At 54.7% G+C, this 21535-nt stretch overlaps 1 protein-coding gene across 1 annotated transcript; it reads right to left on the bottom strand.

Annotated features, from left to right (window-relative positions):
* Window positions 1-682: 682 nt before the first annotated feature.
* On the bottom strand, window positions 683-21231 carry LOC122433820. The gene is made up of 4 exons (XM_043456781.1): window positions 20782-21231; window positions 13654-13769; window positions 5281-5352; window positions 683-5184 (listed from the first exon to the last, which is right to left on the bottom strand). The coding sequence occupies exons 1-4, from the start codon at window positions 21229-21231 to the stop codon at window positions 5148-5150; spliced, it is 675 nt and encodes a 224-aa protein (XP_043312716.1). The 3' UTR covers window positions 683-5147.
* Between the last annotated feature and the right edge of the window lie 304 nt (window positions 21232-21535).

Here is a 21535-nt window from a genome sequence, read left to right as displayed (position 1 = left end):
CCACGCCGCACTCTTGAATGGGAATGAGCTGCCCCCTCTCTCTCTGCGTCTGCTCTGACTCACCCTGAAAGGTTGTTGCTGAATGATAAGACGCCAGGATTCTTGGCCTCCGGAGGAGACGAATTCAGTCCGGGGCCAGAGACGAGGCTGGATCGCTCAGAGCTTTTGTGTAATAAAGTTTTATTAAAGTATCGAGGAGATGAGAAAGCTTCTGACAGAGGCATCAGAAGGGGCAGAAAGAGCACCCCCTGCTAGCCTTCAGCTGAACGTTATACAGTCACTCGTAGTCTGCTAATGAAAAGAAAGGGATGCCTTAAAACTCAGAATGGAACCAGATAATTCATCCCAGGCCATAAAATGATTGACTTGAATCTTGCAGAAGGGCAGATTACCATACAAATAGTTTTGTTTACATAGATTAGGGGAACAATATCTGAGTATAACATACTGGTTTGTCAAGTAGGTTCTGAGCCATTTGGCGGAACTTGAAGACAAAGTTTGGGGTACATTAACATAGCTTAAGACAAACATTTCCATAAGAAAAAGAAATGTATTGGTTAGCTAGAGGTTTGAGAATAGTTAGCTTCAGGTGAAACCAGGTGTCATGGCAACACAGCATTTAAAGAGAAACCTCCTTTTAAATTTGTATAGAGAAGGAAAAAAAAATATATATCACCAGTGTGTTTCCTCCTACCGCTTAAGAGAGATAAAAACGTCTGGCTCTTGCAGCCTATTTTCTCCATTTGGAGACCCCTGGCCTTCCTGCCTGTTACCCTCTCAAGCCTGTGGTTGTGTGTGTGTGGGAACGAGGGAGACACAAGCCCCACGCCTCACTCTAGAATGGGAATGAGCCGCCCTCTCTGTCTTCTGCTCCCACTTTGCCTCACCCTGTGGTTGTGAGTGTGTGTGGGAGCAAGAGAGAAACACAGCAAGCCCCACGCCGCACTCTAGCTGCGGAGCACCTGGCCCCGGAGCGGGAGGGCCAGGGCAGGGGGCAGGCAGAGCTTTGGGAGGAGATGAGGTGAGAGTAATTGACGCCGCCCAGCAGGCAGTGGAAGAGGCAGGGGATGCGTCAGTGTCGTCGGGATCTGGCAGAGGTGTGAATGAGTGGAGGAGACGCACGCACTCCATTACAAGTGTTCACCCCAGGATGGCGGCGGCTCAGTGACCTGTGGACCCCTCCTCCCCAGGACAGGTCAGTCACTTTCCAGGAGGTCGAGCCCCCTCTCTGGTGCCAGGCGGACTGGGAGGCAGGTCTGGGGGTGGGGAGAGGGGCTGAGGGGTCTGTGCCAGGGAGGGGCAGGCACAGCCAGCCAGAGAGGCAAACACCAGCAAAAGTGACGCAGAAAGTTGCAAGTGTGCAAAGGAGCAGGAAGAGTTGGCTGTGTGGCGGGGCACGGGAGAGAATGGGGGTGTGAGGGCCCCCCACCTTGGCCCAAGGGCCTGCTGAGAGTCTGCCCTGTGTATCAAAGCTGCATTGTCCTAGCTCCTGGTGAGGCGGCCGGAGGTGCCCAGGAATCAACTCAGCCCCATTGTCTGCGCCATGGCAGTTTCTCCTATGGGGAGAGTGGGTGAGGGGCAGGGGGACTTGGTACAGGGGCTGCATGGTGAGGATGGGGGAGGCGCGGGCGAGCGTCTCGGGGGGAGGCGACAGGCCCTGCGGAATGTTCTCCAGCACCCAGGCCGGCCCGGAACGGCTCCCTCCCCGGGACTTCGCGCTCTGAGCGGGCCGGCTGTGTTTTGTCCCCTTCTGAATTTCCTGAGCCTCAGGTGGGGCCCGGCACATAGTAGGTGCTTGTCAACCTCCACGGATGATGCACACAGGCCCTGCTGGTCGGCTCTGGGTGCCCTGTGAAGGGTTCCTGGTACTGGGCCCCAAACCTCCCAGGACCGCTGAGGCTCAGGGTCTCCTCTGGGCAGTGACACCTTTGTGCAGGACAAGGCTGTCTGTGCAGTAGTGCCCACGTGCTGTGCAAGCCCAAAGTGACCCCCCAGACGCGCCCACTCAGAGCAAAGGGTGCGTGGCTAGGAGGGCCACCATCAGGAGCTGCGGCCTCTGGGCCTGCCTTCCCAAATGGGCCCTCCTGGAAGGCGCAGGCCCGGTGAGAGCATCCCCCACTCTGCACCTGTCGGCCAGCGTCAGAGTCCAGCAGCAGGCCCATTTGTTTATTTGCCTGTGTGCCTTGAATCTCTTCCAAACTGAGGGTCAGTGTCACTACAGTGCTGTCCCTCAGAGGTCGTGCGGCTGTGTCTCTGATCCTAGGTGTCCTCAGGGACCCCTGGCCATTTCTCTCAGGAGAACAGCCCACCTCTGGGAGGCTGCCTCTGTCACTCAGGGACTCTCAGGGTCCTCCTCTGCCTCTTAGTGAGACTCCTCTGACCCCTCAGGTTCTGGCTAAGGGTGGCTGACTCATGGGGGATGCGTCTGCTCACATGTATAAAGAGACTTATTGGGTTAGTCCCAACTGTGGGGCTGGGGTCCTCAGTGGGGCCTCAGGCCACCCAGTCCAGCTCCACAGCTCCCCAGGCAAGCCCGTATCCTTCCGTTGTGGCGAACCCCCTCATCAGCCCTTCCTGTCCAGCCCCCTCTTCTGCAGTCCATGCTCTCTCAGCTCAGAGACCCTTTTCTGGAGTCACCCCCTCCAGTTCCCCTGAGGGAACTGGAAGTAGAACTGCCCAGAGTACGTCCTCCAAGTCAGGCATGGTGCCTACAACTCTGGTCTCCCCCCCCATCCAGCCCAGGTCAGCCTCCCCAGGGATCCCCTCCCCAGTCACGGGCAGTCAGAGGTGGCTCCCCTGACCCTCCCATCCTGAGTCCCAGAATGCCTTCCTCAGGTCTGACCCAGTTCAGTTGCTTCCCCTTCTTGTAGCCTACAGCCCTGACCACCAGGTGGTCCAGCACCCCCTCCCCCACAGCCACCTGCCATGGGCAGCGTGCTCAGCCTGGCGATATGGTGGCGGCGGGCTGGCGGGCTGTCTGGACACAGGCCCCTTTGTGCCCAGCCCAGCTTGGCTGCTTGGTATGAGGCTCAGCTGCTCCCAGATTCTCACCCAGAGAGGAGAGGGGAGGCTTTGGAGGGGCTGGGGGCTGGGGGGCTCTCAACTCGAGCTCCCTCTCAGTGTCCCGCCTCTCAGATGCTGGGTGGGCTGGTGCCCCCGGCACGGGGTGCTGGGGGGCTGGTGAGGGAGGCCCCGCTTGGCACCCTCTGGCAGCCACTCTGCCCTTTGTGCTCCTCTGCCAGGCCTGCCTGCAGCTCCTGCTAGCAGAGGGGAAGCCCGAGGTAGGGGTGGGGGCCTGGAGGGCCCATGGTGTCCCCACTGGGGGAGGCCTGAAGGGTCAGGCCCCTCATGCCAGTGCCTTGCTGATGGTGGCTTTTCTCCCAGCGAGGCCGCCGAGGAGGACCACAGTCGCCAACAGGGCACCTGAGGGCTTCACAACCCTTTGATAAGCGTGGGCTACGCCGTGGGCCTGGGCAGTGTCTGCTGCTTCCTATATCTCTGCTATTGCAACGGGGGAGGTACCCAGTGGGCACAGGGCAGGGACCACCCACGTGATAGAGCCCAGCCACCAGGGCCCAGCCGGCCCCTTCCGGCACAGACCCCACTCCAGACAGGCTGGCCTCTGGCCCTAATCTCCTTTGCCCCCACCCCTGGCTTAGGGGTGATCAGCCTGGCAGCTGATCCCTCGGGGGAAGAAAAGGTAGAGAGGAAAGCAACCCAACCTCCCAAGTCTCAGTTTTGTACCCCCTGCATTTCACCAGCCAACCCTAAATGATTTGGGGATATCTGAGGACCCCATTGGCTAATGTGTGTGAAATTGCTTGGTTAAGTCATCAATTCCCACCCAAACATGGTGGCTCTGGGACCTGGGTTCAGCTCAGAGCAGATTTCCTGGGAACCCCTGTCACGTTCAAAAACGCCGTGAGCAGTGTGCCTCAGACTGAGGCTCTAGTCCAGGGCATGGCACACCCTCCTGGAAGCCCAGTCAATTGCAAAGGTTCTGCTGTCGGGTTCTGAGCAGGAAGAGGGTGGGATCCCCCAAAGTAGGCCCTGAGCCAGCCCTCTTCCTGCCCACCAGGAGACTTCATGATCCCCTTCTTCATCATTCTCATCTTCTGCGGGATGCCCCTCTTCTTCATGGAACTCGCCTTAGGCCAGTTCGCAAGTCAGGGCTGCCTGGGGTTCTGGAGGATCAGCCCCATGTTCAAAGGTGAGGCCCAGATGTGATACATACACACACATACAAGGGCCTCTGGGGGCCGTGCTGACTCACTCATCTGTATAAAGACTGCCAACCCCTATGGAACCTAGGTGTTGACCCGAGGCCCACATCAATGGCCAAGGCCAGGGACCCGTGCTGGGATCCATTGTTTACTTGGCCTCCACCCTCTCCTCCTACCACAGGCATACACAAAAGCCCTTAGCCTTCTCCCCCACTCAGCCTCCAGCTTGCTCCTACCAAGGTTTTGGTCTGCCCCCTTCTGTGGCCCTCCACGAAAGCCTGCCCCTTAGCCCCTTCAAAATTAGCTTCGCATCCTTCAGCTAGGTGTGAGGCTGCTCCTGCCCTTCCCCTCCCCTAGGTGTGGGCTACGGCATGATGGTGGTGTCCACATATATTGGAATCTACTATAACGTGGTCGTCTGCATCGCCTTCTACTACTACTTCTCATCCATGACGCTCTGGACCTACTGTAGTAACCCTTGGAACACGCCCGGCTGCGTGAGCGTGCTGGGTGACCCCAAATCACCAAGACCCCTACTGTAATAACCCTTGGAACACGCCTGGCTGCGTGAGTGCGCTGGATGACCCAACATCACCGAGAGCTCGCAGCTTCCTGCCCTGCCTGGCAGCATCTCTCAGGCGCCCCACCAGACCCTCCCGAGGACAAGCCCCAGCGAGGAGTTAGGAGGGGAGGCCCCCATGGGACCCAGGCTTCTAGGGGTTACCCTGGGAGTCTATCTTCATCCCTCCCTGTTCGCCGAAGGGCAGTGATCTGCAGTCTAGGGAGGGCGCCGGGAAGGGAGCAGGGCAGGGGTGTGGGAAGAGACACAAGGAGCTCGCGGTCCACTTCAGGAGAGGCTGATGCACAGGCTTAGTGTGTGCGCGTCCTTACACCGCGGCACTGAGGCTCCAGCAGTCAGGCAGGTCAGACGAGGAGGGTCGGGGCAAAGAGGGGTGGCTTCCTGGTGAGCAGAAGAGTGCCAGCAGAGGCCCTTAGCTCCAGATGAGCCGGAGGATAAGCCATTGTGACGAGGGTAACAGGTGTGTGGGGAGCTCACCAGCCACGTGGCAGTCTCCAGGGAGTACGTGACTTCTCGGAGGGCTTGCACGGATGAAGCATAGAGCTAACCCTGCAGAACCAAAGAAGAGCCGTGGCAGTTCCCTGAGCCCAGGGCTGTCGTCATCAAGCTGCGTTTGGGAAGGGCAGCCTGGCACCCCTGAGCACTGCGCTGACAGAGAAGGGAGTTCCAGGGCTGGCCTAAATCGAGGCTGCTGCTGGGGGTGTTTGGAACATCTTGTCCCAGCTGGGTGGGTGTGAGGGCACAATAGGACATCCTGGAGGAAATTCCCCACGTCCTGTTGGTGAGCTCATGGGAAGAGGGCTTTGTGGGCTGGGGGACAGGCCTCGTTCATTCATTCCACTAACATTTAGGGCGTCCACTCTGCCGGGCCCTGTGTGCCTATGGGGTATGAACGGCCCTGAGACCCTGCCACAAGGAGGTCACAGTCTAGAAGGGAGATGGGTTGTTGGTGCTATTTGGGGCAGGGGCCTCAGTGCAGTCGTATGCAGGGGTGTGGTGAGGGCAAGAACAGGTGATCGAGGAGGCTTCCCATGGACTTCCCTCAAGGTCCAGTGTCTAAGACTCCGAGCTTCCAGTGCCTCCACTGCAGGGGACACAGGTTCAATCCCTCCTCAGGGAACTAAGATCCCACATGCCAAGCATGACACGGTCAAAAAATAAATCATAAAACAAAAAACAAGACTTCCCAGAGGAGGGAGAAAGGAAGTATAGAAGGACTGGGAGACATGGACAGATGAGCTGCAGCCAGGTGGCGGCAGGCTGGAGCTGGGGTTGGGAGCAGGTAGGACAGAGTATTGGGACAGAGGAGGCCAGGACATCAAAAGGCACAGGGCTTCCCCTGCCGGTCAGAGGGCTCGAGCCTTCTCCACGCTGTGATGGAGAGTCGGGGCTGAGCGGCTGAGGGCCCAGGGACACGCGAAGTCCTAGCAGGTCCATGTCCTCTAAGCTGAGGGCCAGCACTCGGAGCCTCGGGGCCCAGTGTCCCTGGGCTGCTGCTGCTGCCGCATACGTGCTCAGTCGTGTCTGACTCTTGGCAACCCCACGGACTGTAGCCTGCCAGGTGCCTCTGTCCATGGAGTTTTCCAGGCAAGAATACTGGAATGGGTTGCTGTTTCCTCCTCCAGGGGATCTCCCTGACTCGGATTGAACCAGTGTTCCCTGCACCTCCTGCGCTGGCCGGCGGATTCTTTACCACTGAGCCACCTGGGAAGGCCCTGTGTGGTGCTGTAGATGTTCAAAGACGGTTAAGATGTGGTCACCGTCCTCAAGACTCATGGTGGAGACCATAGAGCCATTGCCTCCCAGTGAGGTTTGGGCAAAATTACCTCTGGGCAGATTCAGTCGTTCAGTCATTGGACGGGTCATTTCCTGAGCACCAAGTAGGTGCCGAGAACTGTACTCAGAGCAGGGGCAGAGAGGGGAGTAAGAGACTCCACCTACTTAGGTATTCTGCTACATTTGGGGCATGGTGTGGACTGGGCAACTGGATCTAGACTAGGGAGAGCCTTCTGGAAGGTTCCAGAAGCACAAAACCTGGAGATGCTCCAGAAATTATCACCCCAGGGGCTGTCTTCCAGGGTGGGGCTACTGCTTGGCAAAGCTCAGGAGATTTTATCCAGTGCAATTAGAGGGGAATTTCCCTCCAAGAAAACTAGCCATGGGTCAGGAGGTCCACAGGATGGCCCACTGAACTCCACTCCTTGTCTGGGGCTGGAGCCAGGCCTCCCTAAGGAGCAGGCAGTCCCAGGCAGGATGGCTCCCTGCTGCCCCCTGCTGGAGAACCTAGGGAAGTGACCTTTGAGAGGGCTGCCCGAGCTGGCTTCAGCAAGACGAGGTGAGCAAGCACCCCCATTTCTGGGCACCTACTATGTGCTTATTGTGGTTTAGTTGCTCAGTCGTATCCAACTCTTTTGCAATCCTATGGGCTGCAGCTCTCCAGGCTCATCTGTCCATGGGATTCTCTAGGCAAGAATACTAGGGTGGGTTGCCATTTCCTTCTCCAGGGGATCCTCCCAACCCAGAGATCAAACCCAAGTCTCCTGCATTGGCAGGTGGGTTCTTTACCCCTGAGACACCAGGGAACTATGTGCTGGGCATATTATATGACATCACCCCATTTTCAGATTCAGAGTCTGATTACCCGATGTTGAGGAGCTAGGCCGCAATGCTGTGTCAGGATATGCATGCCCCACTGTGCCTGGTGCCGAATGTGAATTAGGCCGATGATACTGCCCAGGCATTCTGGATCCACAGGCTTCAGCGACCCTTTGGAAAGCTGCACAATCTCATTTGAGCCCCACAGCAACCCTATTAGTGTGTGACGGTTTTATAAAATATTCCCATTTTACAAGTGAACAAAGCAAGTCAAGACAAAGATTGACTCCTCTAAAGGGAGAAGAGCTCCCAGGGCAGATTTCTGAGCCCATGTCTGCCTTGTGCCCGCCCTTTGGCCTCCAGCCTTCCCTGCCCTCACCACGTCTTTAGAGCATGACCTCACAGTCTTCTGAGAGCTGGTCTGAGGCCTGCCAGGCAGGCCCTAAGCTCAGGACCATGTCCTCATCTCCCAGCAGACACCTGATGCCCAATGGGACTTGGATCCCAGCACCCTGCTCTCAGTGTCTTCACGCCAGCTCTAGACCCACACAGACCTCACTCAGATCCTGGCTGTGCTACATACCAGCTTGGCCTTGTGAGGTCACCAAACTCTTTACGTCTCAACTGTTCATCCATTAAGTGGGAGTGGTTACAGCATCATTCTTGTTATTATGAAGATGTAGCAGAAATCTCTAAGAACAGGGATGGGTGCTCAGTAAGCACAGTGAAAGCCACTGCTGGAGATGCAGTGATTAGAGGAGAGTGTCCTGTTCTCAAGGCGTTTACCATCTGGTTGGGGAAATTAAAAAATAATGCAGAGTAAGTCCAGAGACGTTATGTGAAAGCCAACTTGTAACTATGTGTGGTTCCAAAAGCTTTTCAGTTAGTTGTTTGGTCTCAAAAGCACATGGTCCAAAACCAAAACCAAACATTAAATATGGTGCCATCAGAAGAAAGTTAGAGTTCAGAAGATTAGCCTTCCAAACTCTTTAAACCCTTGTATTGTATGCTGAACTCTTGCAATAAAAAAATAATACAAAGCACTGCCAGTTTAACATATGTAACTAAACAAAGTTTTTAGAGTCTTTTGAGCAAGGAATGGGTTCCTTACTTTGAATGCTGGTGCTTAAAGTAAATCACCTCTCAGCTGTAGCAGTAAGACCCGGCGGCTATTCTGGAAGGCAGAGCCTCCCAACACGATGTGCCCTAAATAGTGTGCCAATCCGGTCGGGCTTGGGCAGCCCAGAATCCCCAGCCCTGCTGCCTTCAGCTTTGAGTGATCTTGTCAATTTGCCCCGTGGGCCCAAATTATTTTTTTCTGCATGTCCCAAAGGGAAGAAGATTGGAAAGCTCAGCCGCAAGGGTCCAGGAGCCACTCCAGGGAGGAGTGGGTGGAGCGTATTCATCCCTTTATCTTTGGTTCCCCCATGGACTGAGAGCCTGGAAAGTTTCTGACCCTGATGCCTGTTGAGCAAACCAACGCAGAGGCGGGAGTTTGGCAGAAGAGGCATGTGTTGGTCAGCGCCCTCTGCAGGTCACAATATGAAGGGCAGCCTAGGAGAAGATTTGAGGCAGAGGCGGCCTACTGACTTTTCTTAATAAGAGTGGGCATTCCTCCAGAGGGCCGAGGAGTCGAGGGGCTTTGTTTGTGACCTGTGACTCCGAAGGAAGGTCCTGCTGAGGCAGGACTGCAACGTGCTGGGGTGGTGGGGCTGCTGGAAAGCTGTGTGAGGGGAGGGGAGGCCACAGAGCTGAGTCGGTGGGCTCCAGGGAGGCCAGGGTGGGGAGGGAGGCCAAGTGGAATGGAGGGCAGGCCCTAGGTCCATAGAGGAAGCCTGAGGAGGTTGGGCCTTTTCCTCTGGATCTAGATATTGTCCATTTCACTGGGGAGGCTGTAGTTGTGAATCTAGGATCATCCAGTCATTGTGCAGGCTGGCCTGACTAGGAGAGCACCTCCTCTGCGAGTCCTTGTCATATAAGAAGAGTGCCCACTGTGTGTTGGTGCCTAAGATAGAAGACCTACTGTGTGTCAAACCACATTAGGAAGGCATCCAGTGTGTGCCAGCCCCATGCCAGGGAGCCCTGGTGGTTTGCTGGGTCCTGCACTAGATGAGTGCCCATGTGTGCCAAATCCTGGGCCAGGTGAGGACCCAGGATGCGGTCTTCCCATGTGTGCCAAACTCTGGGCCAGGTGAGGACCCAGGATACGGTCTTCCCATGTGTGCCAAACTCTGGGCCAGGTGAGGACCCAGGATGCGGTCTTCCCATGTGTGCCAAACTCTGGGCCAGGTGAGGACCCAGGATGCGGTCTTCCCATGTGTGCCAAACTCTGGGCCAGGTGAGGACCCAGGATGCGGTCTTCCCATGTGTGCCAAACTCTGGGCCAGGTGAGGACCCAGGATGCGGTCTTCCCATGTGTGCCAAACTCTGGGCCAGGTGAGGACCCAGGATGCGGTCTTCCCATGTGTGGCAAACTCTGGGCCAGGTGAGGACCCAGGATACGGTCTTCCCATGTGTGCCAAACTCTGGGCCAGGTGAGGACCCAGGATACGGTCTTCCCATGTGTGCCAAACTCTGGGCCAGGTGAGGACCCAGGATGCGGCCAGCCCCGAGCAGGGTGAGCTGCACCGTGCACTGGCACTGTGCCAGGCGGGTGCCCAGGGTGTGCCGTGTCACACTGGGTGAGCCCTGGTCACGTGCCAGGACTCGTGCTAGCAGGACGCCTGGTAAGTGACGAGCCTTCTACCAGGGGAGGCCCCGGTGTACGCCAAACCTGTGCTTGCTGAGCTCCCAGGATGTGTCAAGCCCACACCCGGGCTGGGTGAGCATCCACTGTGCCCCAGGCTCTGTGACGGCTGCTGCAGACAAGAAGTAGCTAAACACTTTTGTCAAAACAGAACAGAATAGGTCAGGGTGGGACAGGCCCAGGCAGCCTGTGGTGCTTTCAAAGCCTTCTAGGATGATTTAGATGCTCCAGCACCTAGAGCCCCAGCCTGGGTGATTCTGCTCTTATTCATCATGAGACTTCCTAGTAGCAGAGGCACCCAATGCAGCAGAGATGCGGGGAGAGACCAGTAAGACTCACCAAGGCCTATCTGCCCAAGATACTATATGAGTGGGGAGCAGGCACAGGGGAGGGGACTCAGTTGGATGTCATGTGAGACTGTGGGATTAAAGCTGACCCAGTGGGGCTCTTGGTGAAGGAAATGGCAACTCACTCCAGTATTCTTACCTAGAGAATCCCATGGTCAGAGGAGCCTGGTGGGCTGCTGCCCATGGGGTCGTACAGAATCTGACACTACTGAAGCGACTTAGCATGCATGCATGCATTGGAGAAGGAAATGGTAAACCAATCCAGTATCCTTACCTAGAGAATCTCAGGGACAGAGGACCCTGGTGGGCTACTGTCTATGGGGTCACACAGAGTCGGACACGACTGAAGTGACTTAGCATGCATGCACGCATTTGAGAAGGAAGTGGTAAACCACTCCAGTATTCTTACCTAGAGAATCTCAGGGACAGAGGACCCTGGTGGGCTACCGTCTATGGGGTCGCACAGAGTCGGATATGACTGAAGCGACTTAGCAGCAGCGGTGGGGCTCTCCTGTCCTGAGCTCCTCTCTACCAGCTCCCCGTCCTCTGAGCCCCAGGCAACCCGACCCTACATGTGTATAAATAGAGGCACTAGGTCTCCATGAAATGAACCACCCCCATCCCCATCCCTGGTGCTGCCAACCATCCCAGCTGCTCCCAGGCTTGGAAACACCCTGGCCAGCTGGGTTCCTGCATGGCCCTGTCCTAGGAGCTGCTGAGGCATGAGGGAGGCAGCTGAGCTGGCCTGGCAGAGACCATCTGGGCTGGGAGTGGGGGGAGGAACATGTGCCGTGGGCATGTGGGCCTGGGCACGTGCTGGGAAGTTGCCCTCCACGGGGCACCTGCTGCATGGACAGCCCTGCAGAGGCTCCAAGGTTGATACATGGTAGACACCAAGGAGACCCAGGGGGCCCATGTCTTCACGCCCAAGCCTGGGCAAAGGGGGATGGAAGGGAGGACCTCGTGGCCAGGGCCAGCTGCCCACTCCCGCATCCCAGGACACAAATGGCAGCAGGAATGACAGGCCTGGGAGGGCCCCAGTGCCCCTGGTTTACACGCATGGCCCTCAGTTCTCTCTGTTCTGCCCCACTGTGGCCTCTAGAGAAGGAGCATCTTCATGATCTCCCCTTTGGGGACCACGGCAGCTAATGAAGTCCAGGTACAGCTGCCCAGGTTAGCTAAGAGGGACGGCGCTCCTCAGAGACAAGCACTACATGGAGGCAGCACTGGTTCCTGAGAATAGTGTAGCCCAGGGTCATAAGCAGAACTGAGAAAGACACAGGAATAGAATCTCGAGCAAACACTGGGGGTGCCCAGGGGACCTGCTATGGAGCCTCAGACGCAGCAGCAGTGGGCAGATGTCAAAGGTCAAAGGGCATGAAGGAAACTACGCTCTGGCTATCTTTAGGCACATCCTGGTGCTGGGAACAGGTGTCCCAAGGCGGCATTCCCTTCCACAGATGGGCTAGCCAGCAGAGCCTGGGGTCTGGGAAGCTCAGTCGCAGCAGGGGTTCTGGGACCTTGGGATTCAGGCTGTGTTGCCTAGGTGGATCCCACATCATCCCTGCCTGCCCGCCCCCATCCTTTCAGGGTCACTCCAGAGAAAGCCAGCGAGTCCTCAGAGGGTTTCTTAAGTTTCACAGGATTCAGAATCTCCATGAGGGAGGGGCAGAGCCGCACTCCTCTTCCTGTTACAGGCCCATGGCAATTCCAACCCTTCTGCCAAGAAGGAAGCCAGACTTGATCCTATCATGGCATCTACTCCCCCCTAGCAAGTATGCGGGTCTGGAGACCTCCGTCTCTGCCCACACCTGAGCACTCAAGAGCTCAGGCTGGCTCAGGAATACTTTGAGAAGAAGCCTTATTCATTCAGACTTGGTCCAATCAGGAGTGGGCCAGACCAGAGTGGTCCTGAGGGGCTGGATACTGGAAGTTCAGGACCAGGCAGGAGAGAGGGTCCTGAGCCTGGGGCACAAGTGTGTGGCTGCCTCCCTAACAGCATTTCTCTGGACCGAGGACTTAAGAGTCCCAGAAATCCCTGGTGAGAGACAGGGCTTGTTTGGGGAGGGCTCAGCAAGAGACCCGAGGTCGTCAGTCTCTCACTGAATGAGGATGGCGACAGGAGAATCCACGTGGGGAAGGGAGGAGTCAAGGGCAGGCCATGCTCAGCCACCGGCTTCCTCCTGGGCGGTTGCCCAGTCTCACTGCTTCTTGAGGCAATATCCCTAGAGAAGGAATACAACGACCGTCCTTGGGTATTTTCCTGGCTTCTGATTCCAGACCTGGCCTGCTGCGTCCATCCATGAGCCATCCACCCATGAGCTGGCCCTGCTCTTGCCCTCTGCTTCACACCACCTCTCCTGGGCTCTGAGGCAGTGGGCAGTGAAGAGCCGTGACTTGGGGAAAGGGGAGAGGGATGTGTCCTGAAAGATCTCACAAGAGGATTCAACATGAAATGTTGTATGCTATTTTTCGAGTGGAAGAAGAGAAAAATCAGTCTCTGAAGGCTCCTTGAGCAGCCCCTACTGAATGCTCCCCCTAGCAGGCAGAGTACAGGATGAGGGTGCTGGGGTGTCAGCCACAGGACAGCCCTCCCGGCAGGACCGACTGCAGCCTGATCTCCAGGGCATCTTGTGATGAGGGTGCGGGGTGTCAGCCACGGGACAGCCCTCCCGGCAGGACTGGCTGCAGCCTGATCTCCAGGGCATCTTGTGATGAGGGTGCGGGGTGTCAGCCACGGGACAGCCCTCCCGGCAGGACTGGCTGCAGCCTGCTCTCCAGGGCATCTTGTGATGAGGGTGTGGGTTGTCAGCCACGAGACAGCCCTCCTGGCAGGACCGACTGCAGCCTGCTCTCCAGGGCATCTTGTGACGAGGGTGGGGACTGTGCGTCCTGCCTCCCAGCATGCCTTTTGGGCTCTGCAGCAGAATCTGCCTGCTGTGGGCTCCGAACCGCGTCAGTATCTAACCTGCTGGGTGAGGGGCTGCCTGCCTGGGCCTGCGATAGCCCTAGCACTCAGGGGTCCTGGCAGTGCCAGCCTCGGGGCCCCGCAGAGCCTCCTAGGCCCCCCTGTCGGGGCCAGCAGCTGACAGCAGGCCCCAGAAGGGACAGATGGTGCTCATGACCCCCACCCCTTCGCTACTGTCTGGTCCCTGTACTCACCAGCATCCCTTTGGCACCTTTTCCTTCCATGGTGGTAGTGGCTGAGGGGCTCTGGGGTCCCGGATCACACTCACAGGCTTTGTTTCTAGCACCTTTCGGAGTACAGGCCTCCAGAGCTGTGGAGAGAGCAGAGAATGAGGCTAGGACATGGCCTGGGGAAGGCAGGCAGGACGTGTGTGGCTCCAGGACAGGCAGTGCAGGCCCCAGACCACTGCTGCTCTTCCCCACCGTCCTGTTCCTTTCTGAATGACCCTCAGTCCAGTGCCTACCTCACTCTCCTCCCAACCCTTCCCCTGAAACCTTTGGTCTCCAGGCTTCCTGTCCCAATGCAAAGGTTTATTTTTGACTCTCCAGATGCCCAATTCTATTTAAAAAAATAAAATAAAGAACACAGAACTGGGACAGGGTCCAATCCCTTCATCGTCTGTGTGAATGGCCTCAACCCTCTCCTGAAGGGGAGTCAGCTTGGGTCAGCACCTGCTCCCCCGCCTCGCCCCAGCCCAGCGGCCAGGATGGGCCTTCCCTATCCTGATGCTGCTCAGCCTGGGCTCCCGGCATCTGGAGTTACATCACTCACTTGGACCAGAAGCTCTGGGCACAGCAAACACAGCATGTACATGCACGCCTCCACGCCCTTGCTCAGGCAGGCCCCCGCCGAACACCTTCCCTCCTGCTCCCCAGGTGAAATCCCACAAACCCTCTGGGACCCAGCTTCAGCGTCACTTCTCCTCTGCTGCTCTTCCTGACACGGCCCCCCTCCCCTCCAGAAGGAACAAAGTGCTTCCTCTTCTGTGTTCTGTGCTACCAGTGTTCTTATAAACTCACTCGAGACATGTTTGCTTATGTCTGTCCACTGTGGGGTGGGCAGTTCCCTGAGGGATTGGATGTGTTTTACTGACTCCTCTGTGCCCTGCTCACCCTGCCCTCAATCCTTCCCAGCATAAGAGTGTTTTCAAATGAGTCAGTTCTTCACATCAGGTGTCCGAAGTATCGGAGTTTCAGCTTCAGCATCAGTCCTCCCAATGAATATTCAGGACTGATTTCCTTTAGGGTGGACTGGTTGGATCTCCTTGCAGTCCAAGGGACTCTTAAGAGTCTTCTCCAACACCACAGTTCAAAACCATGAATTCTTCAGCACTCAGCTTTCTTTATAGTCCAACTCTCACATCCATACATGACCACTGGAAAAATCATAGCCTTGACTAGATGGACCTTTGTTGGCAAAGTAATGTCTCTGCTTTTTAATATGCTATCTAGGTTGGTCATAACTTTTCTTCCAAGAAGCAAACAAGTGTCTTTTAAATTCATGGTTGCAGTTACCATCTGCAGTGATATTGGAGCCCCCAAAATAAAAGTCTGTCATGGTTGTCGCTGTTCCTCATCTATTTGCCATGAAGTGTTGGGACCAGATGCCATGATCTTAGTTTTCTGAATGTTGAGTTTTAAGCCAACTTTTTCACTCACCTCTTTCACCTTCATCAAGAGGCTCTTCAGTTCCTCCTCACTTTATGCCATAAGGGTGGTGTCATCTGCATATCTGAGGTTATTGATATTTCTCCCAGCAATCTTGATTCCAGATTGTGCTTCATCCAGCCAAGTTTTTTTCATGATGTACTCTGCATAGAAGTTAAATAAGCAGGGTGACAATATACAGCCTTGACGTACTCCTTTTCCTATTGGGAGCCAGTCTGTTGTTCCATGTCCAGTTATAACTGTTGCTTCCTGACCTGCATACAGGTTTCTCAAGAGGCAGGTCAGGTGGTCTGGTATTTCCCTCTCTTTCAGAATTTTCCAGAGTTTATTGTGCTCCACACAGTCAAAGGCTTTGGATAAGTCAAAAAAAAGCAGAAATAGATGTTTTTCTGGAACTCTCTTGCTTTTTCGATGATCCAGCATATATTGGCAATTTGATCTCTGGTTACTCTGCCTTTTCTAAATCCAGCTTGAACGTCTGGATATTCACAGTTCACATATTGCTGAAGCCTGGCTTGGAGAATTTTGAGCATTACTTGACTAGTGTGTGAGATGAGTGCAATTGTGTGGTAGTTTGAACATTCTTTGGGATTGCCTTTCTTTGGGGTTGGAATGAAAACTGACCTTTTCCAGTCCTGTGGCCACTGCTGAGTTTTCCCAGTTTGCCTACATATTGAGTGCAGCACTTTCACCACATCACCTTCTAGGATTTGAAATAGCTCAACTGGAATTCCATCACATCCACTAGCTTTGTTCCTAGTGATGCTTCCTAAGGCCCACTTGACTTCACATTCCAGGATGTCTGGCTTTAGGTGACTGATCACATCATTGTGATTGTCTGGGTTGTGACAATCTTTTTTGTACAGTTCTTTTGTGTATTCTTGCCACCTCTTCTTAATATCTTCTGCTTCTGTTAGGTGCATAGCATCTCTGTCATTTATTGAGCCCATCTTTGCATGAAATGTTCCTTTGGTATCTGTAATTTTCTTGAAGTGATCTCTAATCTTTCCCATTCTATTGTTTTCCTCTATTTCTTTGCATTGATCGCTGAGGAAGGCTTACTTATCTCTCTTTGCTATTCTTTGGAACTCTGCAGTCAAATGGGTATATCTTTCCTTTGCTCTATTGCTTTTCACTTGTCTTCTTTTCACAGCTGTTTGTAAGGCCTCATCAGACAGCCATTTTGCTTTTTTGCATTTCTTTTTCTTGGGGATGGTCTCAATCCCTGGCTCCTGTACAATGTCACAAACCAGAATGTGGTCCACTGGAGAAGGGAATGGCAAACCACTTCAGTATTCTTGCCTTGAGAACCCTATGAACATTTTGAAAAGGCAACAAAATAGGACACTGAAAGATGAACTCCCCAGGTTGGTAGGTGCCCAGTATGCTCCTGGAGATCAGTGGAGAAATAACTCCAGAAAGAATGAAGGGATGGAGCCAAAGCAAAAACAACACCCAGTTGTGCATGTGACTGGTGATAGAAGCAAGGTTTGATGCTGTAAAGAGCAATATTGCATTGGAACCTGGAATGTTAGGTCCATGAATCAAGGCAAATTGGAAGTGGTCAAATAGGAGATGGCAAGAGTGAACGTGGACATTCTAGGAATCAGTGACCTAAAATGGACTGGAATGGGTGAATTTAACTCAGATGACCATTATATTTACTACTGTGGGCAGGAATTCCTTAGAAGAAATGGAGTAGTCATGATAGTCAACAAAAGAGTCTGATATGCAGTACTTGGATGCAATCTCAAAAACGACAGAATGATCTCTGTTCATTTCCAAGAAAAACCATTCAATATCACGGTAATCCAAGTCTATGTTCCGACCAGGAATGCTGAAGAAGCTGAAGTTGAAAGGTTCTATGAAGACTTACAAGACCTTTAAAACTAACACCCCAAAAAAATGTCCTTTTCATTATAGGGGGCTGGAATGCAAAAGTAGGAAGTCAAGAAACACCTGGAGTAACAGGCAAATTTGGCCTTGGAGTTCGGAATGAAGCAGGGCAAAGGCTAATAGAGTTTTGCCAAGAGAAGGCACTGGTCATAGCAAACACCCTCTTCCAAAACACAAGAGAAGACTCTATACATGGACATCACCAGATGGCCAACACCAAAATCAGATTGATTATATTCTTTGCAGCCAAAGATGAGAAACTCTACACAGTCAACAAAAATAAGACTGGGAGCTGACTGTGGCTCAGATCATGAACTCTTTATTGCCAAATTCAGACTTAGATTGTAGAAAGTGGGGAAAACCACTAGACCATTCAGATATGACCTAAACCAGATCCCACCTTAGGTTACCTTTGGCCTTTTCCCTGGCCAGCAGGTGTCCTGCATAACCTCCTCAGGGCCAGGCAAGTGTGTGACTTGTGACCGTTTCCCTTCACTTAGTCACCCAGGCCAGGTTTCCTGCCTCTCTAGAGAAGTCCCTGCTCATGGCTTTGGTCTTTTGGCGGCAGTCAGGAGAAGAGGGAATGTGATCATACCCTTGTTCTCACTCACCACATCCCTCTCTCCAAGCTATAAACTCTAGACTTATTGTCTTCAAAGCTGCCATTCTCTGGCTAACAGATAATAATGACAATGATGACAGTAATGAAGCTTGGACATCATGCCTTCTGGTCAGAGGAGTAAACTGAGGATGCTCTGTCCTGGAGCTTCGGCTACAGGGTGATAGCCCTGAGCAATGCAAATATGGCCCTTGTGTTCAAGGTGCTTCTCTTTCTTAGTGGGAAAAAGACTGCTTGGCAGCTGCTTCCAGGACAATGAGTTGGGTGCAAAGCTTTGTACTTCTCCTGCCTCTGCTGTTTCTGTGAACAGGTCCCATCCATCCATTAAAAAGTACCACCTGAAAGCCTGTGATAGGTCAGGCCCTCGGATAAGGGTTGGGCATCCACATCACCCAGGCACCAGGCCTGCCTCTCACCCACATATGGACCACTGTTGACAAGCTGTCTGTGCCATGGGGGTCAGAATCAGGTTAGCTTGTGATGAAGAGCTTGGACTCTGGGACCTGGAAGCAGGAACTGACTGTGAACTCACTAGGTATGTGACTTCGAGCAAATTACTTAACCTCTCTGACCCTTGGTTTTCTCAGTCTGGAAGATGGGGCTAATTATGCTTCCTTTGTACCTTCTGAAGTTTCTGTTTAAGTTTTGACTCTACAGGTCCTCCACTTTCTACTCCCCTCCAATCCATTCATCTTCCCAAAGTCCTAAAACCCCGATTCCCTCCAATAGTCTTCCACAGCCAACAGGATATGGCCTAAATCGTTCAGCAGGCAGTTAGGGCTGACCACAGTTCATTTATTCCACAAATATTTATTTTGGGCTTGCTCTGGGCCAGACCTGTGCTGGGCGCCATGAACTCTTCAGTCTCTGGCCTCCTGCAGCTTACAGGCTGGGTGGAAACAGAAACCAGTGAAACAGGTGACTCAAATGCATATAATTAGAGCGTATGATAAAGGATGGGAAAGTGAAAGATCCTCTTAAATCAGAGTCTACACCAGTGGGGCCTGGCCTTGTCTGAGAGTTACAGAGGACTTTCCTGAGGAAGTGCTGTTTAAGAGTCAGAGGGGGATGATTAGGCAACAGTGAGCAACAGACCAGGAAGAGAGATTCAAGCAAATGAAATAATACAGAAAAAGACCAGCAGCCCGGGGCTCAGAGAGTGAGGGAGAACGTGGCCAAAGACTAAGGTGGATGCAAAAGCAGCGTCAGGGTCTTTGGGGCTTTGTTTTGATCTTTACCCTGAGGGCAATGACAGACACTGAAGGCTTTAAACCAGAGTTGTAACTGAGAGGAGGAGCAATTGGTGGTGTGTGCATTTTGAAAACGCCAACCTAGATTAGTAAGGAGAAAGGACTGGAGGGAGGGAAGAGGGGAAGAAAGGAAATTGATTAGGACTAGGCCAGGCCAGGAATGAGGTGATGATGGGGTAAGGAGAGGTGCACATTTAGGGAAAATAGAGAAGGTAACTTTGGTAGGACTTGGTGATGCATTGGACTTGGGGGTGAGGGATGAGGAGGGGTCTCTGGTTTCTAATGGTATAACAGGAAGAAGCCAGTGCCCGTCCAAGAGACCAGAGACACAAACGCCGGGGATGCTGCAGGTCTGGAGTGGGGAGAGGATGAGGAGGTTGGGTGAGCTGGGTTCAAGCTGCCAGTGAGCTACCCAAGGGAGGACAGGGAGAGGACAGTCACAGGACCTGGCCCATCTTTACTGTCTCATTGCTCAGTCTTCCTCTCCTCCAAACAGGACTGTCAGGTCTATCAATTTTAAGGGTCCATCTGGGCCAAGCCTTGAAGTCCTTCCTGGGGATGGAAAGGTGACAAGGTTTTTTCCCTGCCTTCAAGAACCTCACAGTTTAGGAAAAAGATAGAAGAGGAAGCATAATTTCCCATTCACTGTGACGGAGGTGGGGGGGAAGGGCTGTGGGAGTGGGGAAGGGCCCTTAGTTCTGCCTACAGACAAAATCAGCTGCCTACAGCCACTTATGGCCACCTGCGGGCCATGTGAGACTATCCAGCATCCCCAGAGGGTTCTTGCCTTCATTCCGTTGCTTAGGCAATTCCCTCTTCCTTGAGCACCCTTGTCCCCATCTCCATCTGTATATACACCACCCATCTTCAAAACCTGTTCCAAAGTCATTACCACCAAGAAGCCTTCCTTTCTCTTGCATTTGCAGTCAGTCTTTCCACTGCACCCCCGGTTACACCCAATGCACGCAGTGTGCATCTGATCAACGCCTTCCTCACACGCAGCCATTGTAGCATGGTTAGTTCTGTCCAAATCTGCCTCCCCCACCAGCTGGAGAGATCCCAGGGCAGAAGTGTGATTCTGCTGCATCCTCAGAGCTGGGCACAGTCACAGTGTAGGCCGAGTTAAGGGCGTTTTCTCGCGGTGCTTGGAAACACCTGGGCATGCTCAGTGTCGCCCATTAGTCCCTAGAATCAGTCCCCCTCACCCACTACCCTCCCGTTTTCTGACACTCCCTCACTTTGGGCTTCTTTAACTTCTCAGGCCCTCTCTCCTTCTCCACTCTTTGGCCCGCCAACCTTCTTCTTGCAGCTGCAGCATCCAGCTTATTTCAGCAAAGAAACAGACCTAGGTCTTATGAGAGCTGTCAGAGAGACAGGGACGCGGCTCCTTTAACAGTGGCCAGCGAGGGGGCGTCGCCTGCAGAGAACTAGCCCGAAAGGGGGTGCGGCTCCTTTAAGAAGCGGCCAGTCCACTGAGAAGAGGCCCCTGAACCGCAGGAAAAGGCGAGGTCCCTTTCCAAGCTGTAGCACCGCCTGGAGAGCCCTGATTCCTAGAAGCCGGTACCTTCGCTTTAATTCGGGTGCGAGGTGTCGGGAGTGGCCATTACATCAACCGCCACGTGTGGGCCTCTCAGCGGGTGTGGGCGTGATGACCCCGCCCCCGGCCCCTGCCTTGGAAAATACCGGGGCGCCCAAGTCCCGGCCCCTTGCCCTGCCCCCGGACCGGCTCGGGCCCCTCCCGGCCCTTCGGGAAAGCACCCCCTCCCGCCGGGCCCCAGACTTGCAGTCAGCTCCCTCCCGCCATTGTCTGCGGGGCGCCGGCTGGGGTGGACGGCCCGGACTGTGGGCCCCTCCCCTCACCTGCGGCCGCCCGGGCCGCCCTAAGCGCACCTGGAGTGATGGTTGGGGTGGGGAGGGCGCGGATTCTTCCCGGGAGAACAGCAGCCGGAGAACACCGCGGCCGTAGCCCCTTCCCAGAGCCGGGAGCCGCAGACAAGGGCCCGAGGGCACCCAGACTCCCGGGCACGTCTTCCCAGGACCTTTGGGCGCGCAGGAACCCGCACCCGACCGGCGAGTCGGCGGGCAGATAGGGAGGCAGGTCGGCTGGAGGTTCCTGGCGTCTGCAGGCCCCCAGCGCGCAGACCCAACTGGCGCCTCTAACGGACGCTCTGGCTCTAGCGCTACCGGTACTGCCACGGGCCTGCCGCTTGGGTCCAAACCGTCCTCGGCACGCAGCTCTCCTCCTCCAGGAGCAGACCCCCGCGACGCGCCCCCCACCCCCCGCCGCTGCCGTTCCGCCCACTGCAGCTCCTTGGTGACCGCGGTGACACCCAGACGCATGCACCTACCCGACCTTTCCGGCGAGACAGACATCCCCACGCGTGTACCCACACTCATCCACAGATGCCCGCATGCATGCGTGATCACACACACACACTCCGCGCTCTCTCTCGCTCTTCCTGGGGCTCAGCCCCATGGAGCCACCAAACACCCAGACCTACGGCAGGCTAGAGAGAGGCTTGGGTGCAGCGCCCCCTTCCCACACCCTCTTCCCGGCCCCCAGGCGAGCTGCATCCGCCCCGCGGTGCGCCCAGGTGGCTTTCTTAAAGGGAAAGTTCCATCAGCCTCTTGAGGCTCTGTGCCG

The sequence above is a fragment of the Cervus canadensis genome, chromosome 33 (genome assembly GCF_019320065.1).
Source record: "Cervus canadensis isolate Bull #8, Minnesota chromosome 33, ASM1932006v1, whole genome shotgun sequence".
Classification (NCBI taxonomy): Eukaryota; Metazoa; Chordata; class Mammalia; order Artiodactyla; family Cervidae; genus Cervus; species Cervus canadensis.
This window is presented reverse-complemented; position numbering and strand designations above follow the sequence as displayed.

Bases quoted from the DNA above. Each gene is read 5' to 3' on its own strand.
- LOC122433820 (XM_043456781.1), bottom strand. From the start codon at position 21,231: ATGCGTCTGGGTGTCACCGCGGTCACCAAGGAGCTGCAGTGGGCGGAA. The intron at 5,353-13,653 runs GTGAGTACAGGG...TTGGTTCTGCAG, and splicing joins AAGGTGCCAAAGGGATGCTG to GGTTAGCTCTATGCTTCATC. The intron at 5,185-5,280 runs GTGAGCTCCCCA...TCTGCTCACCAG, and splicing joins TGGAGACTGCCACGTGGCTG to GAAGCCACCCCTCTTTGCCC.